Source organism: Stegodyphus dumicola, chromosome 3 (assembly GCF_044657685.1).
Source record: "Stegodyphus dumicola isolate Sdum_Otavi_A_Nest chromosome 3, ASM4465768v1".
NCBI lineage: Eukaryota > Metazoa > Arthropoda > Arachnida > Araneae > Eresidae > Stegodyphus > Stegodyphus dumicola.
The window spans coordinates 199524063-199543047 of record NC_140770.1 but is presented as its reverse complement, the minus strand read 5'-3'; the positions used below and the strand labels follow the sequence as shown (position 1 = coordinate 199543047).

Sequence of the window (18985 nt, the reverse complement as noted above, 5' to 3'; positions counted from 1 at the left end):
TTCTGTTTAGCTCAAATTTTGCTTAAGGAAATATGGCTAATTTAAATGTTTTTTATATGTTTTTCAGAAATGCATATTTTGAGAAACTGATAGGCAAATATAAGAATGTAGCTGATGCTTATTTATCAACAAAAATTTTCAACGAGGGAACTCACTTATAGCTGATTTCTTAATGCACTTCCAGTGTAGCTGATATTTTTTATTAGTGGAAGTACTTAAAGCTTACGCCATAAATATTTTGAATCTTTTTCGTTTTTTAAAAAAGATTATTTCTCACCAGTTTGTAATTAATGCACTTGATATTATCGTTTCATCTTCTTTCAGCGCAAAGTTATTAACTTTTGCATTAATTAAAAGGAAATCGATATCAAGTAATATTAAAAAAATATATATAAGAATTCGAATTTTCGATGGAAATAACACAATACGGTTAAGCCTTAAACTTCAGTGATTATGATGTGTTTCTGTAGAAATGCTAAACCAGTGTTAAGTCATTATGCGCTACGTTAATGTGAATGTATATTATGTACACCGTATCCACAAAACTCGTTATCTAGCCTTTATTTCGGTTTAATTTGGTTTATTCGACTATGGCAAAGTACTCGAGGGCTTTCTGTCTAGGGAAAGGGAGGACTTTCTAAGGAAAATTGTCTCGTATGCATGTTATACATGGGATATACTACAGAAGTGCCTTTGCAGCTAATCCGTTCACCGGGATTCGAATCCCGAACCGAACTACCAGTGTTCAATGACTTGTGCTCGGCCGCTCTGAAATCTGGAAGATTTCTTTGAAAAATGAGGGTCTCGAAAAACTAAACATGGCTAAAATATATGGACTGGTTTGTATTGAGCTGCCATCTACTATAAATAAAGAAGGTTCAGAGTAACCTATAGTAACCTATAAATCCTTTTTCATTCAATTTTTCTGTGTGTACAGATGGAAATTTTTAGGTGTGTCCAGGCCGGACACACTGTGCCACAAAGGGTTAAAAGGCGAAAAAAAAAAAAAAAAAAAGGTAATGTGCGTCGTCTTTCTCCACGATATATCGCCGAAAGCAGAACGCGCTGCATAATTCTCTATGAAAAACTAGGAAAATGTTGTCACAATAGATGAATTTCGGGACCATCTTGGAACATTTAAAACGCAAAACTTTTAGGTAAACTATTTTTGTAAATACAATGAAAATCGTCTAAAAAATGTGCGAACAGCCTTTGTATTAACTGAAGGCATAACTTGTTATTATGTACTATCCCGCTTTGAGAAAAAACAGGCGTTTCAACAATGATAAGTGATTTAAGAAAATATTGATTTTTCTTTCGAGGAAAAATTGCTTACATGTTTGGCATCAGCAATTTTAAGCAACTCGTCGAAAGAACAACGTTTTATGCATACACAATGACGAATTAGCAGCAATCGTGTACAGAATTTAGATAAGTGTTTGTATATATATTTTTTAAACATTATTTTCCTACACTTGTTTTGTTTATTTCAGTTTTTAAAGTTTTCCATTAAATTACCTCTCATGTTTCAGATTCGAATAATTCTAATGCAGAGCCAACGACGGAGCAAAACAAAAAAAAGGGCCCTCTATGCCGTCTTTTTCGCAGCCTAGGCCCTAAAAAAGACAGAGAAAAAGTTTCGCCTCGTCACAAATGTGCCAAACCACAGCACGAGCATCAATTAAATGTCAAGTACCTAGCGGAAGGTAAGTTTTTGTTTTGTTTTTTCTTGCTGCAAAAGAAACACCGCATATTGCAATTTTCTGCTACTTTACTTAATTCTTGGTAATTTCCACTTGACCTAATAATTTTGATGTGATAATATCCCGCTCTCTTCCACTTGACCTCTTCGTCGTCCGTAACGCGTCTAGCGCGTTCGAGTGAAACTTCTGCAGGGCGGCCGTAACGCTCTTCAAGCGTTCTTCTACATTTTTAAAACTTTTAAACGTTTAAAACGCTTTCTAAATGTTTACTTGTTTGAGTTTTTATTTTTGTTTGTTTTAATACATCCTAGAGGGCAGTACTAATCAGGCATTCTATTTCTAATTGAATTTCCCCCCCCCCGGGTTTTATGAATATTCGCGCCATTTTACATAAGATACGAGACAGTGAGAGATCTTCAACGTGTACTCAGCAGAAAAAGAGAAAAAATGAGGTTCTGAATTGGAAAGACAAGAAGGATATACGTTTGATGAGTGCAGTCCATAATAACTCTATGATTGATGTTGAAACACGGAAAAGAACTGTAAAAATACCAATAATTGTAAAAGATTACAACAACAAAATGGGAGGAGTGGACCGCCTGGATCAGATGTTATCAAATTAATTCTGCTGTTAGAAATAAGCAGAGATATTATTACTTTTCCATTATGCTTTATTTCCTTATAATTTTACTTAATATTCATTTACATTCATCCACTACGGAAGTTATGTATGTACAGAGAAAACAACATTACACGCTGCGAAAAACAAAGGGCCGCTGCGGAGAAATTTTCGCGGACAGGAGAGGACGGCGAAAGGGTTAAAATGAACACTTAAAAATTAAAATAAGGCTGCTTTCCAAGTAAAAACTAGTTTGGCAATAAATAGCGAGGTCTACATCGATTTTGCTGCGAATAAATATGCCGTTCTTTGAGGACTACTGACGACTGTAATTTCTTAGCTATTTGTTATCTACTAATTAAGTGGCGGGAGTTATTTGATTGAATTGAAAATGCCAGTATTCCATATTTTTTATGATTTGAATTAACTGATTGATTGGTAGTGAGAAGATAAAAGAATTTTAAAGGTATATCAAAATAACAGACTTTTGTGTTGCAATTAATACTCTCGAATAGCATAATTATTAAGTCTCTCATTTTTTTAATCTCTTACGTATTCTTGCTGAAGGTAGTTGGCACTGCAAAATTAACGAGTTTATCATTTCGCTAAACACACAATAAACTGACAAGCTTTTCATGAGACTCGGACAATGAATGAACGGCGAGGAATAAACCATGAGCACTTGTCACATGTGACAACCTCTTTGCAGATTCATTTGTTCACAGAATGCGCAGATGACCACGCCTCTTCTTTGTTTGGGGCCCTATGGCCCTCACCGCTTAACGAAATTCAGTCTACCGTGAGAAACATATTCAGGAAAATAAAAGCCAGTGTGAAAGCAACTTAACATAGGCGATCTTGGCACGCCTTTTATCCACCGTAGGCTTTGTCCTTTTCCTGAACGGTACTTGTATTTGCTATATCAAAGAGAATATGTGCCAGGAAAGATGACATGTTCTTTACGTATCTTTTCGTTTATTGTAATACTTAATAAATGTTCGTCTGAGGTATGGTTTTTCTCAGAGTATATGGTTGTCTGTAACGATGTCTCTGGCGTATTTCTTTTACTTGGGAAATATAGTGACAGCTTGATATTCAAGAATTAAAGGGAAATTCCATATCTATAGATATGAAATTTCCCTTTAATTAAGATAAGAAGGAGATTTCGATCTCAAAAAGTGTTGCTTGTAACGAACAGATAAATTGTTTTTTTGTTATAAGACAATTGTGGAATATTTGATTATTTAACAAAGAAAAAATGGTTACTGAAATGAAAACAGTTTTTACATACATTTAAAATTTTCTATTAAATCCAATTATTTTTGCTTCTGTAAGAATCTTGTTTATATTTTTAGTAAGCACTTGCACTTTAAAAAGAAAAAAAAAAAAAAAAGTATTTATTACTTACTGGCATGCATTCAAATTCTTGAATATCCAGTTGAGCAAATGTTTCATAGTAAGACTGCCTGTATTTCCCATTCCAACAATATATGTTCACGTGATAAGAATAGACAAAAATTCGCAAAAGTTCCAGCTAAGGAAATAACCAAAGCTACTGGTGACTAAAAGTGAAAATAATTACGGAATAATTTCTTCTCGCACTTTTTTTTTTTTTTTTTTCCATTTGTCTGTTGTTATCTCGTGAGCACATGCTTTCCCTTCGTCTTTTCACTTCGGCAGCTGAAGAAGGAGGTTCTATTAACCTTCGAAACTTCTACTGCAAACTTATGCTAATTCTTGTTGTAGACACAGTACTTAGTATTTCGTGTTTAGGACTACTTACTTGACCGTACACAAAACTTTTCACAATTCTAACATTTCTTATACTCACCTTCAGATTTCTATAGCATGTCAATAAATGCATACTGATGAGTAAATAACTCAAAATGCCCTAGTACAACTACTGTCTTGCAGTCACCCACTGCCATGCTACCAGTGCATCAAAGGTCTAGTCGATAAAATCTTATTAGTTTACCCTCGGTTCAGTTGCTAGTGCATGGACTGGCTGCACTGAGATTTCCCCATTCGTAAAGTTGACTTTCCGGTTTTCTTTTCAAAGCAGATATCTATCATGTGCTGCTGATCCATTCACAGTTGGACAGGAATTGATGTATTGGGTTTCATGCTGGTACATAACACTTTAGACTCCTAATCTTGCTGTGACGTCAGCAAACAATAGCCCACAATTAATAAATCAATCAACTTGCTTTATAACGGGACGCAAAACTAAAAGTTTTATTTATTTATTTATATATTTACTTTTTTTTTGTAGTTTTCTGGAAATAGCATGTTTAGCATCGGAACGAAGTAAGTTCATTTGTTCTTATGTACACTAAAGAACACAAAGGTCTCGATATTTAATCATTCAGCATTTTGAAATGAAGTAACAACATATTCTATCTCACATACTTGATAAAAAATAGGTAGTATAATCTGCTCTCCCCCCTTTCATTTGGTTGGTTTGAGCAAGAAGTGTGCAGACACTGATAGTAATATAATAGTTTTTGATCGCTTTATATTATTTAAAATAGAATATCTTTTCAAATATATGTGCGGGAAATATTCAGAATTCTTTGCATTAAAGCTGAATCTATTAAAAGATTAGATTTTGCTTGTGTAAGCTTTTTACGACATAGCCTTTTTTCGAAACAGCCCACATTTCTTGTTATTTTGGTTTTGGTCTTTTAAACAACTCCGGAATGATCTCCAGCGTCAAGTCTCTGATTGACTTCAAGATAAAGTGATTCAATCAAATTTAGTATCTCTTTGTCTCATATGCGGTAAAAGCACTTTAAACTAGTTCAGAGAAACCGCGAACGTCTTTTCGGAAGCAAACGATTAAAAATACCAACAGGTGTACTTTTGAGCAAACAAGAGCGGGAAGGCGCAGAAACATATCTCTTAAAGCTGTCACCTCTCATAACGAGAAACGTCTCTTGACAAACACCCGAGCCACCCTGCTAAGCAAATTTCTCTAAATGTTGGTGTTCCGGTGCGTAACGACAGCAATTCTGGCAGAGTTCATCAAAGCGAGCCGCTTTCGCTGCGTCGACACTTTTTTTGCAATTTTCTTTTTTAACAACCTTATTCACGGATCCGTATGGGGTGAGAGGGTCTTTTTTCCTCGCCCTTATAAATTTTCAAAGCAAGTATGAGTCTATATTTAATTTACCGCATTTCAGCGGTAAGTCAAAACGTGCATATGGAATGCATTATGCGCTTGCAATGAAGTATTACAAGTATGTCGGCTGTATCTTTCTTTTAATTTAGTTTCTCAGCCTTGGGCACGCTTCATTCAAATGCCTTGTTAAACAGTCAGGATAGTTCAATTACTTTTAATTACGCTAAAACTTACATGTAGACGCTTTAGTTATAATTCTTAATTATAATAATAATTTATAGAGGATACTGCACATAGGTTTTGTTCTAAACGAATGTAAGTATTAAGGAACGGAAAGTCCACAATTTGATCTTGTCAACCAGCTGCAAAAATCGAGCGATATATAATAAGAATCTTTTTTTTGTCAAGTAATTAAACATGTTTACAAAGCTGTTGAACTCATGCATTTCGTTTAAATAACTTGAAATTAGTCAAAGTAGTAACCTTATTTTGGCGTAGATGTTGATTAAAACTATCGATTTCAAAGACGATCACACATAGGTCCTTCTTCTTCAAGAGCAAAAGTAAAGCGAACACGGACGTACCGCCATGTGTCGTGGGAAATATTAATGAAATGTACAAAACTAAGATATTAGAATTCTAAAAGCATTAAGAAGTTCTAAACAAGTTCTTGTGAATGAGAAAAGCAGTATGGAAATTCAGTTTGTAGATCCATTAGGTTATTTTGGTGTTGGAGACGTGAAAAATGAGCAATGCCTTCGTAGGGACTTGAACATGGACCTCTCGAATACGCACCGTGTGTCCTACCGTTACACCACAAAGGCATGCAGAAAGGAGGGAGAAAATACCTAAAGGGCGACTGGGAATTAGAGGATCCAGTCGCCATATCCTGGTGGTGAAGAATCATCATCCAGCACCTTTTAGTTCGGGCGCCACTGTAGAGTCATTAGGTTATTTTGAAGTAGAAATGCGAAAAATGAACAATGCCCTCGCCGCGACTCGAACTTGGACCTCTCGAATACGCGCCAAGTGTGCAACAATTACACCGCGAAGGCAATGCAGAAAGGGGGAAGATAATTCCTTATAAGTTCCATAGGTGATTTTCATAGAAATTAAATCAAAATTGTGACTGAATTTTTAACTAGGGTTGGTTATCGAAGAAAACGATCTTAAACATGCTATAGCAACAAAGAATCGGAGTAAATCGAGTAAAGTTGCAGGGCCTTCTTCGTCTGCCTTTGCTTGAGCTTCGAACCTTCTTTTAATCCTCAGGGCTGAAAATCTTCTTTTATTGTTATCGCTTGAACACATGTTTCCCCTTCGTCATTTTTATTCCTGCAGAGGAAGAAGTCCGAAATCTGGGCACGTCGGAACTTCGACGTTCCCGGATTTGAGATTTTTCCAGATATTAAATCAATAGTTAAATCTAATAAGATGACACGTAGAAATTATAAAATTAAAATAACAAATTAATGAAGCATTTATACACCTTAAAGCATAATGAAGCATAAAGCACCTTAAAGGAATCAAAATTTAAGGGGGGAGGAAACCAGCTTATTATTTATTTACTTTCTTTATTAAACATTTCTTTCAATATAAGTTGTTTTAAGTTGCTTTTTTAAATTTCTTATTTATTTATTTATTTTGTTATTATTTTCTATTTAATTCTATAGACAAGCATAATTTCTTGTTCAGTTTCATTCTTCAAGTCCTGTAATTGCCGTGTCGAGAATTCTCAATAAACTGCCAATCGAAATTTTGTCGTTGTCAGAAACGTCTCCGTCGGTAACGATATATTCTGGATTTAGAACTGTATTATAGATTTTGATGCAGGTTAGTTGACTGATGATTGGGACACTGCCATCGTAATAAAAAACTCCTATTATATTGTCTTCATTTATTATCACGTCTCCACGTTTCTTCATAAATTCCATTAATTGGAAAATTTCATTTTCGTTTGCAATATCTGAAAACCTTTAAATTCATGCCTATCATAACAAAGCTTAGCTAGCGTCCGCTACATTAATTATACTACTTACGAGGTATCTGAGAATGGCGACTAAAGACATGTTCTGCGAAATTATGTTTTGCTTCTATCGCATGGTAACGAAGTTAAGCCTGAATTATATTAGTTATTTATTACACATACATTTATTTCTCGCACATGCTTATCTGATCCCCAAATAAATAAATTCCCTTGATATTCTTAAAGCTTAATCCGGGACCTGCACTAGACATTTTTCGGCCCGGTGCAGTCTGTGCCTGTAAAAATTTTGCTGTCAAGCGCTTTTCTAAATTCTAAAAGTTTTTCCGCCCCTAAATTTTGCGTCCAAGTGCCTTTACGAGATTCTTAAGCTTATGCCATTCTTTAATTTTCTTGCTTGATGCTTCTCTAAATTCTAAACATACTGTCATCTCTAATTTCTGCCTTCTATTGTGGCCGTACGAGCTGTAAGGTATGTCCTGGGAACAAATCAGTTATTCTCAATTAGAACACGTAATATTTTTTAAGCTAATGATTAGGGCAGCATCCATAAAATGTTCACTATCGTTGAGTAAATTAGAATTTGCATCTGGCACTGTTCATCGCAGTATCAGTCTCTGATACTATAGTTTGTTACTTTAAAAGATATACTTCAAGGTCGTTATGACCCTCTCCCATTACGATCGTAACGCTTGTCACCATCCCGCATATCACTTATTTTTTCCACCGTATTTGAGATAACAGTTTAAGTAAATCTTATTCGTACTCTTGAAACGAAACACTCTAAACGGAACTGAAGTGGAAAAAACACTGTTAAGGGACTCATCCATCTGTTGCAACTGTTGTTACTATCGTTATGATGTATGTCAGGAGAGAGAAAAAAATGACCCTGAAGCCCTATTCTAAAGTAACTACTATAGTACTCTTCCTACAAACTTCTTTTTTATACTATAACCAAAGACGTTTCATTTTGGTTAAAGATTCTTCGTGGAAGGATTAATTCAGATGATTATTCACTGAAAATGATAGCCGAGTGATTTCCCCATATTGCTCACACCTTGATTTCTGTAATTATTTCATATAGCATAGATGCTCTAGACATACCAAAGGGCCTAAAATCGCTCATGGGGCTGAAGGTTAAAATTTCTGTTATTCTAAATAGTGTAATTACTTACGTGTTTAAAATCTGATTCGCTACCATTGATATTGCAGAAGACAAACATGTTACAAACATCATGTAAAAAGATTTTTTTAGTCCGAAGGGGCTTTGTTCCTGAAGGACTATTGTTTTCGTTGGTTCACTATAAATATCCGTTTCACTTTTCAAACTGTTGCCACCAAATGTTCGAGTCCTGCATTATATTTGAAGAAATTAAATAATGAAAAATCTGCATAAATGCATGCATATTTCTCGCATTGTGATCAGGGGTGTAGCTAGAGGGGGCATCTGTACCCGGGCGCAGAATCCAAGGGCCGCCAAACTGATGTTACTACATTTTAGAATTAAATGTTTTCCATCCTTGGCAAGCAATAGGGGGCGCGTAATCTTCAGTTGTCCCGGGGCGCTGAAAACCCTAGCTACGACTCTGATTGTGATAAAACATCGGTACGTAGAGCCATCGATTTTTTAATGACTTAATCCTACTGCGAATATGGGTATGTGGAAGCCCAAATTTGAAATTTGTTTTATTGTTGATTTGATATTTTGTAAAACTTTAAACGAATTTTTGATTCAAAAACTCAAAGATTTCAAAGCGAACAATGGCAACGTTGTACAGAAAGAAAATTTTTATCTCCAGCGCGCGAGACTCTGTATCGGAAGTTCTAAAGATATGCTCAATTTAAAACTATTTTGCAATATTTCTATTGAACTGAATTTTATGGTTTAAGTGCGAAGAACGTGATATTTAATAAATAAAGGTAACAGACAAAATGTTAAAAAACGTCCCTTTGGACGTAATTAAAAACCTTACGTAATTGAACCTTTCAGATTTTTTTTTTCTTTAAGTGAATTAAATACACTAAATATTCATATATTTAAAATCAATATATTTAAAATCTGAAACGTTTCAGATTTTTATTTATTTATTTATTTATTTTATTTTTTCATAAATTGAATTTCTGAAACATTTACATTTTAAAATTATTTATTTTTAATCATATTATTTGAGTCGCTCTGTATGTAAGTTAAACATTTCGATATGTTTAAAAACTTAGCCCAAATTTGTAAATTTACCGTAATTTTATGATAACCATTCCTTGCCTAAAAAAATTATCTAAAATTGTTTACTGTTCCTGGGCAGACAATGGTCAACTTTTTAAAAATTTCTCATCGTCTATTAATTGTTTTATATATTTTAACGCAATACCAATACCTGCAGATGAAAAATATATCTGAAATTATAGATCGTTGAATATTCAGCTGCTTTTTGCATTTTCTAAAACATTCATTTTATGTAACAAAATGTTATTGCAACTACCTTTGTTTAGAACGAGCAATGCAAATATGCTTGGAAAGCTATGAAATATGAAAATTTAACTTTGCAGATGAAGATTCAAACATATTTTATCGATAGACTGTAATGTTTTTCCCTTTAAGCTGCAATAAATAGAGAAGACATACTATTTCAGGAAAGAAAAATTACTGAACTGGAAACCAATTTCACAGAACTTTCCTTCAAATAAAATTTTTAAAAAGTTATTATGTTTTATTTCTTAACTTGTTCTGAAACTGTATATTTTTACAATACCAAAATTATGCGTATAGAAAAGTGTTATTGAAATAAAAATTTCTCTCTAATTGCATTTTGGTATAATATATTTAATTATATCAACATTCTATAAGATTTTTCAGAAATATCTTCTATATTTCTAGGTTCTTAATATTTGACACATTGTGCCAAACGACATTTGAAATGAAATGTAGCGCATACTATGCAAAACATTTTCGTCCAATTATCAGAAAATAAAGGAGAGCTTTCTGTAACTTTTTTAACACAATAATAGTTTTATTTTAACTTTTTAATTCCAAAGCAGCTGTTATGAGTCTTAAAATTGTTAATTAATATTAATAGCGCTTAATAGTTTGAAAAGAGTTCATAGATGGCAGCACTGCGAAATCGAGTCTAGTTCAATTCGGACTTCAGAAAAGACTTCAGACTTCTTTTCAAGAAGAATGTGATATGGATTCTACCCCCTTTAATTTCCCACCCTTTTTTTCACCGCTGTCATGTCAGCTACTTGAAAAGAGTTTTTATAGATGGTGTATGTTTTCACAAAGGAAACAAAAGTTTGATAAATGGATTTTTGTTAAAAAAGTGCTGAAGAAACTTCCAAAAAAGAGTTGAAAAATCAATGACGAAAAATATAAGATAAAGCATGAATTTAGTATTTTCTTAAATAATGATTTAAGTAAATCTCAAAATGTGAGTCACAATTATTGGGTAGCAAGTTCAAAATAATTTAGTAGATGCATTTTCAAAATTAGAATACGTATATGATATGCAACTATGTAAATAGTACTCATACATAAATAAATTTATTTCAAAAGCTAATTCCGATATAATTTGTGTTTTCAGTAAGAATTTTGGAACTGATCAGTTTAAGCATAAGAAACAAATGAATAGAACTTAGGAGAGATTTAAAAGAATAGCGCAGAAATACCAGTAAGTTGATGTAAGCTGAAATTAGTTGAAACTTTTAAGAACTCTAACTTATCTCAGAGTATGCAGTGCTTTAATATGCTGTATGTAAATTAAGTGTTATATAAAATCTTTCATCTTTATGCAAACCTTCAACTAAAAAATTAAAGAAATTATAAACAAATTTTTATTTTTTTGTGTCCCTTCCGCATGTAAGGAAGGGAAAAAATTGACTTGACCAGGATTGAAACCTGGGTTATTGCGGCCACAGTGCAATGTACTAACCACTATACGAGCACGGCGTTGTCGAAGAATTGTTCAAAAGAATGATTGTTGATCGAATGTTTCTTTCCTTAGCTCTATTTATTAATGAACCATGACTGAAAATTGAAGTTTCATATTTAGCTCATAGATGGCAGCACTATTCGTATTGTTAAGTTGTGTTATAACTTTTTTTCGGTATGCTAAATTTCTGCTATTATAACGATATTAAATCAATGTTCCAGCCTCACATTTTCAAAATTGTTGAATTGTTTAGCTCTTTAGGTGTTCATTATAACTCTGTTCCACGATGAAAGAACTTTGTCAATAATTCAAGGTTAATTTTTAATAACACCATTTCAAAAGTGCATGTCAAATTTAAAAAAATGGTAAAATTCCCGTAGTACTTTACTTTAATATTAATTCCATTAAAAAAAAGGAATTAGTGCATTCGAAGCTTACTTAAAATCCCATTTCTTTATTAATAAATATAAGTAGCAAAGTAATGTGCTTAAGACCGTCATAGTTACATTAATTAAATCAGTAATATACTATATCAACTATACATTAAATAATTCTGTGGTAACCCTGCGGTGGGTCGTAATAGGTTTTGAAGTTTTTTTTGGGGGGGGGGTAAGGGTTATTTTTTTATATAACTATGCATAATATGTATTTAAAACAATTAATGGTACTTTTCCGTTTGGCCGGCGCAAGCGATAAAGTCGCCGAAAATGGTAGAACTGATGCCAAAGCGAACATCTTCGCTGATAACCTTTCACGGCACTTTTTCAAAACAAGTCGCTGAGATTTATTATCAGATTTACGTTTTTTTTTTTTTTTCCAATATTGGAATTTTTTTAATTATAATATTGAAATAATTCTTGCATTTAAACTCGTATTCCATACTGAGATTTAACTTGAAATTAATGTAGATAATTCCTGAGATAATCAGATTTTTGTAGAGTATGATTTTTGTTGAGATGAGATCGTTTGGGATCACGTGATATTAACCTACGAATCAAGAGGTTATACCATGAAAGCATAGTAAATCTTTAATTTAACGTCTTTAAATTCTTAAATTAACGTCTTTTACAAATATGTCAAAAATGGATGAAAAACCAATGAAAATTTGGGATTTGCCCTGGACAGAGGAAGATTCCGTCAGATTCTTTCAAGCGAAAGGCGTTTTGCCTAACATTGCTATTTGTAAAAATAATCATGAAATGAAATTACATTTCGGAGACGAAATTCAATGGCGTTGCAACCTTTCAACTTGCCGCAGTAAAAGAAGTATACGGAAAGGCACATGGTTTGAATCATCGAGATTGAGTTTCTTGAAGTGTTTAAGATTCATTTATGGTTGGAGTGAAGAATTAACTTCAGTTAAATGGTGTGAAAAGCAGTTGGAAATCAGTCACGGAACAGTTGTGGATTGGAATAACTACATGCGAGAGGTTTGTGTGGATTCTTTACTTAAACGTCAACAACGCAAAATAGGAGGCCCTGGTATGATCGTTGAAGTGGATGAAAGTATGTTCACGAAGCGCAAAAACAACTCGGGACGGATTTTACCACAACATGGATCTTTGGTGAAGTTTGTCGTGAAACAAACGAATGTTTCCTTGTGATGGTGCCAAACCGATTCATGAGTATTATATTAGAGGCAATAAATGAAAACATCGAAAAAGGAAGTACAATATATTCCGATTCATGGAAATCATATTGCACTGAAAAACTGGAAGAGGAAAGTTTCGAACATTTCAAAGTGAACCATAAATACAATTTTGTAGATCTGGAAACTGGAACGCACACGCAAAAAATTGAAAGACTATGGGGAAGCGCAAAATGGCGGAATAAGAAACACAGAGGAACTGCTCGGCATCATCTGGAAACTTACCTCGCTGAATTTATGTGGCGAAAGGACACAAAAGACCCATTTGAAAAAATTCTAAACGATATTAAAATATTTATGCCTCCAAAATAAAAAAAAATGTTTAAAATTCTTAGAATTAACATTTCTTAACATTTTTTTTTATGTGTATACTGTGTGTTGTCGCCAATAAGGTCTGCTTGGCGAGATTTGCGCCGGAGAAAGGGAAATGGTGAGGTTTGCGCCGGCGAAACGGAAAAGTACCCAATTAATTAATTATTATTAATGTTACTATTTCTGTTTATCTATTAGTTCATTATTCCATTGTATCCTTTTCGATTATTTCTTTCCGTCCATTCTTCTTTGATAAAAGCTATAGATGGAATATGGATCGCAATAAATATCAACTATACATCAAGAAGCTAAAACGTTGGGAAAATACTGATCTAGATTTGTTGTAAAATGGAATTTTATTTCAAGATTTTTGTAAGATTACGCGTGTGATTCTGGCCCCTTCGCAGATACTGCAATAAAAAGATTTTTGTTCTGACAATGTTCACCTTCACTTATGTAAAAATATTAAGTAAAGGCGTTAAGAACAGACGTCTTGTGTACACCTCTATAATCAGACCTATTTTAGTTTATATATATATATATATGCTTCATCTACATGGACCTCTGCTACATAAAATAATCTCCTTAAATTAGAAAAAAAGAAAAAAAAATTAAAATTAAAATCCCTTCTTTCACATTATTACAAATGATCATTATTATGTTAGATATCAGACACTCCATGAAGCTTTCAAACTTGACACTATCTCAATAAGACAAACACAAAATTTTATGACAAAGCAGTTGATTTGAACACTTAAATTCATTCAGCCTTTTCAATCATAAAATACTTGAGGAGAACTATGGTCTTAGAATATTTGCTGCACATCACAAAAATAATGAAAATTCTCCTGCTTAGTTTTTATATTTGCATCTTTTACAATTTCTGTAATTGCAATCGTTTTATATTTTCATTGTATTTGTGTTGTATTTATATTCTATTTTGATGTCTCTTCCATCCCTTTGATATAGAACGGTATCCTCCTGTTTTTAAACTACTGCCTGTGTTTGAACCTACAGCTTGCTTTGCTTCACACATGCTCCAGCTCTTCCTTTTATTTTGCAATGTTGATTTTATCTCGTTACACTGATATTTCTTCTGGGTACTATGGCCATGACAGATATATGTTATATCTTTATGGCTTTATTTGTCAGTATTACAGACACGTCGCATTTTGCGCAATATTCGCAGAATATTCTGGTTCAATTCAATTCGATTTGAGAATCTGTCTGGTTCATACTTAAAGGTAATGATGAGATTAAAAAAGATATATAATGTAATATACGGAGATAGTTTTGTTACTGCTTCGAATCTGTTAGACATTTATAATAAAGTTAATGTAAAAACTCTGACATAAAATTTTTACCAAACTTGTAGCGTAAATAATTTTCCGCGATACTGATAGGCCCTGAAATTGTATTGTGTTATGTTGATATTAGGCAGCGGAATATCAAGATTGATCCTACGAATCTCCTTTCCCGTCCCCCATCTAAAATTCCTATCGTAATAAAAAAAAACTTATTACATTGATAATTATTTTCTAATTCTGAATGTTATTTTAATAGGTAGACAGATGGCAGCACCATCGTTGTTGTTTGAAGTTTGTAGACTGAGCTTATCAAATCGTTGCAAGAATTTAAAACTATTTAGTGCAAAAGTTTTCATAACGGCTGCCAAAATTTCTTGCTTATCATTTTTTACTTCCTGAAATTAAAATGTGCATTTTAATCTCAACTTGAGTGGGTTGTAAATGGGCTGCGGCTATTTCATAATTAACCCATTTCATAATTAATTTTCTTCTATTACCTCACATTAATTTCACCATAAGTTAGCTCACATAATAAAATTTACTGATTTCTACTGTCAGAGAAATACTCATCAGCTGTTAATTTACCTTCTTTATCATTTTAAACCATTTGTGAAAAAAGATAATTCTTTGAATGATTGCTCATTTCGTTTTAAGTGCGCTTAATTTAAGTGACCTTCATATCTTAAATGCAGTTTTTTTTTTTTTTTTTTTTTTCCGTGTGTGTGTGTGTGTGTGCGCGCGCGCGCGCGCGGACGTGCGTGTCTGCTTGTTTGTATGTTGTGCGTATGTGTATGTGTGTGTATTAAAGGAAGGAATAAAATTATGAATATGAAAGTATTTATTGTAAGTAACACAGCTGTAGTTTGTTACTTCCAAATAGGAACTTAGGTTATTTTGCTCCACCCGATATGTCTTTTAACCATGGGAACAACACCTGCGAAAAAAAGGCGACTTGCTGAAATTGTGTTCTACATCATTTAGTATGTGGATTTCATGAAAAGCGCGTGATTGAAGACTGACTTGAAATACAGTCTCAAATGAAGTAGAGAAAATAAGTATTGTGCGGTGATGAAGAAACGCGCTTCGATCGGAGATTGGGAGAGCTGGCAATGGTCTTGAAGTGTCTATTTTAAAGTAACAGGCTATAGTAAAGTCCCCATTTAATATATGAAATAAATATTATGAACAGATATGATAAAATATTTATAATTTGCATCGAAATTTTTGAAAGATATAAAGAAAATCACTTCTGGAATGTTTAAAGGCAAGCAATTATTGTTTAAAAATTAGTGTGCTCATTTGATATTAAATTTGCTTATTTGATATGAAATTTATATAGTTCAACAATTAATATTTTTCAGATTTTGTCTTTAATCAAATCTTATTTCTATTGATTTATGGCGCTTACTGAAACGAGTTAAATATCTGAGTTTCTGAATAATGGGATCCAAAAGTTTGGAAACAATTTATACGAATGTAAGGAAGAAAGCTTGCTATCTATCTACTCCATCAAATTCTAATTGTAATGTACGAATAAAGTTCGAAATGGGTACTCTAACATTATTAAAAGTTCAAGACGTCAAATATTAAATTGACTTTTTTGCAAAATATGTAAACTAAATCCTGAAATTCCGTATATTCGTTTTTTTTTTTTAATTAAAAGTAATACCCTCTTTTACTGTTTAAAAAACGAATCTTTTAAATTTAAGTAACGTTTAAAACAGGAAAGAAACATATGTATATCTTGATACAAAATTTTAATATTTTCATTATGTTTTATTTTTGATTCAGACAAAAGTGTGCTAATCAGAAGGCTGGTAACCATATGACGCAGAAATGCCTTCATTAACACTCTTTTACTTCTGGCGCCATCTTTCGGTTATTGGAAAAATTATAAAAGTTTTCGAAGTGTTTTCCTGTGGCTATCTTTCGGTCATGCTTGATCACCCCACCCTTCTCTTCAGTTAAAAGTAGAGCAATTTGTGACAGTTTCTTCGGAAAAGTAAGTTGTTGAGACACGTTCTCGTGTGGCCGTGATCGTATAGTGGTTAGTACATTGCGTTGTGGCCGCAATAACCCAGGTTCGAATCCTGGTCACGGCAGCTTACTTTTTTAGAAGATTTATTTTCAAATTTATTCAATAAAACTAAAATAATAAGGGAAGCCAATAAAAATATTTTATAGCAGTTTTATTTTCAAATTAGAAATTAAAAATTTTAAAAATAAATGACGTCAAAGGGAAGATTATTTTCGAATTTATTAAATAAACGACATAACTAAAAATGTATTACAAATCGTAATTTCGTAGCATGGAAATAGAATGTTTAAATTTAATTATAATTTTTATCAATTTTTTAATAGTTACTTTTATTCCTATTAAATTTTGTGTGATTTTATATAAAAAAATAACTATATAATTTTGCATAAAAAATTTCAGACGTTTGATTAAAATTCTAAATGCTTTCTTTTTGCTGTTAAGAGTAATGCTTTATTAGTATTTAAGATCGTTATAATTATTGTATAATGATGAAAATTATTTTTGTTTGGAATATACTTTCATTTTAATGATTGGATTTTAAAATAATGCTTTATCTTAATTTTATTTTTTATTTCTAATTCGCAATTTAATTTGCAGCGTTTAACTTCGGAAAGAAAAAAGGCTTTTCTAGGCTCTTTTATTTGAGTCAAATATATTTTTTAATTTATTAAATTAACTAATATTTCATTCAGATGTAATTTTATTCTTTAGATTAATATTTTGATTAAATGTCAGAGAAGTTCCATACGAACATTTCAGTGAAGAACAGAGAATTTTAAAAAAAAGAAAAGGAAGAAAATTTGGAAAGATTCAGATTTTAATGTCACACTAGAGGATTTGTTAAGGTTTTTTATACTTTCCTTGGGCATTGCAGATTATCAGTCTGTACCAAGACTCATTCCTGCGAATACAGTTTTTCGCCTTTTTAATTTTATTATTAAGCAACTTTTCTTCACACTTACGTCACAGGAAATCCATAAAAACAGCATATTTTTAGAATTCCCGAAAAAGTGTTAGGCGTTGTCACAGTTTTTTTTTTTTTTTTTTTAATATTCTTTATATTATTTCTTTGAAAACTAACCGCTTGAGCGACAAGCGTCTAAAAGAGTTATAAAAAAGAAAAATGTCACTAATTGATTTTGATGAATTCAGCTAGTGTTATTTTATAAAAATATTTAATATTTCTACTTAGACATCTTATTATTAAAATGTATTTTTATTTAAATCAGCCAGATTAAAAGTAGAAAAAGTACTTTTAAGGGCTGCGTTAATTGCTTTTCAATCGCTTGGTTTGCTACTCAGTAACAGAAGATTAAACTTGAAAGTTAAATATCTTACGCTTTATTGAATGGCAACACACTATTTGGGGTAGTGACAAAACATTGCTTTCGAATATCCAAATTTGCGGAAAAGATAAATATCTGACATTTTGCCGAATAGAAACAGTCTGACGCGCTGGAGATTAAAATGTTTTATTTCGAACAAATGTTGTAACTTCTTGCTTTCAAATCGCTGAGTTTATTAAACAAAAGTTCTTGAAATTTGTATAAAGTCTAAAATAAATAAAATATTATTTTCTTTTCATAATTTTTTGAATAAATGCTTCCTTGGAAATACAGTACTAGAAGCGGAATGGTCAAATCTTAAATCTTTCCACGCAATTTCTAACTATCAAACTTTTGCGAAAGTTACCTTTATATGTTTCTTTCAGGTTCTCGGCTTCAAATCGGCGACATTGGAGGTCCTGGTTCCGAAGACGATCAAGTGAGATTACTTCTTCAACTAGTAAGGGATGGTTTTCTTTCAATGGAGGATGCCATGGATAGGGTAAAGTACCACATGCCATTCTGTTTATCTATTTTTGTTTTATACATATATTTTTACATTTCCTCCCTTTTTTCGTCTTGAGTAATATAAGTTTCTGCTAATTTTTAAGGACATTCAGTGGCAGCGAAAACGAAGTGCTAACAAACTAAAGTCGCTGAACACTGGTAGTTCGGTTCGGGGTTCGATTTCCACGAACGGGCTGGCCGCAAGGGCGTTTTCGTGTTTTTCTCCATGTGTTACGTGTATACGAGAGCCAATATCCTTTAGAAAGTCCTCCACGAAGGCATTCCTTCCTTCCGTGTAGTGTTTAAGGCAGGAGCACGTAAATAAAATAAATAACTAATCTAGGATATAACATTTTCTGTATTCCTTTTTCCTTTCCTTCATCCAACTAAGCTTCGAAAACTTTTCCACTATACCGTCTGGGCGGCTGGAAATATATATATATATCAATCAGGCGGTATAGTGGTTAGGGAAGCCAGACTGCGATACCGAAATGC

General features: G+C 32.7%; 1 protein-coding gene and 1 non-coding gene across 2 annotated transcripts in view; both read left to right on the top strand.

Moving 5' to 3' along the window:
* Positions 1-18985, top strand: part of LOC118193437 (uncharacterized) — a 421049-nt gene that overhangs the window by 79323 nt on the left and 322741 nt on the right. The window contains exons 6-7 of the mRNA XM_085812477.1: positions 1533-1706; positions 18370-18485. Coding sequence (XP_085668603.1) covers positions 1533-1706; positions 18370-18485 — 290 coding nt within the window. The remainder of the gene's footprint in view (positions 1-1532; positions 1707-18369; positions 18486-18985) is intronic.
* Positions 16651-16722, top strand: TRNAH-GUG (transfer RNA histidin (anticodon GUG)). The gene has a single exon. It is a non-coding gene; the product is annotated as a tRNA-His (tRNA).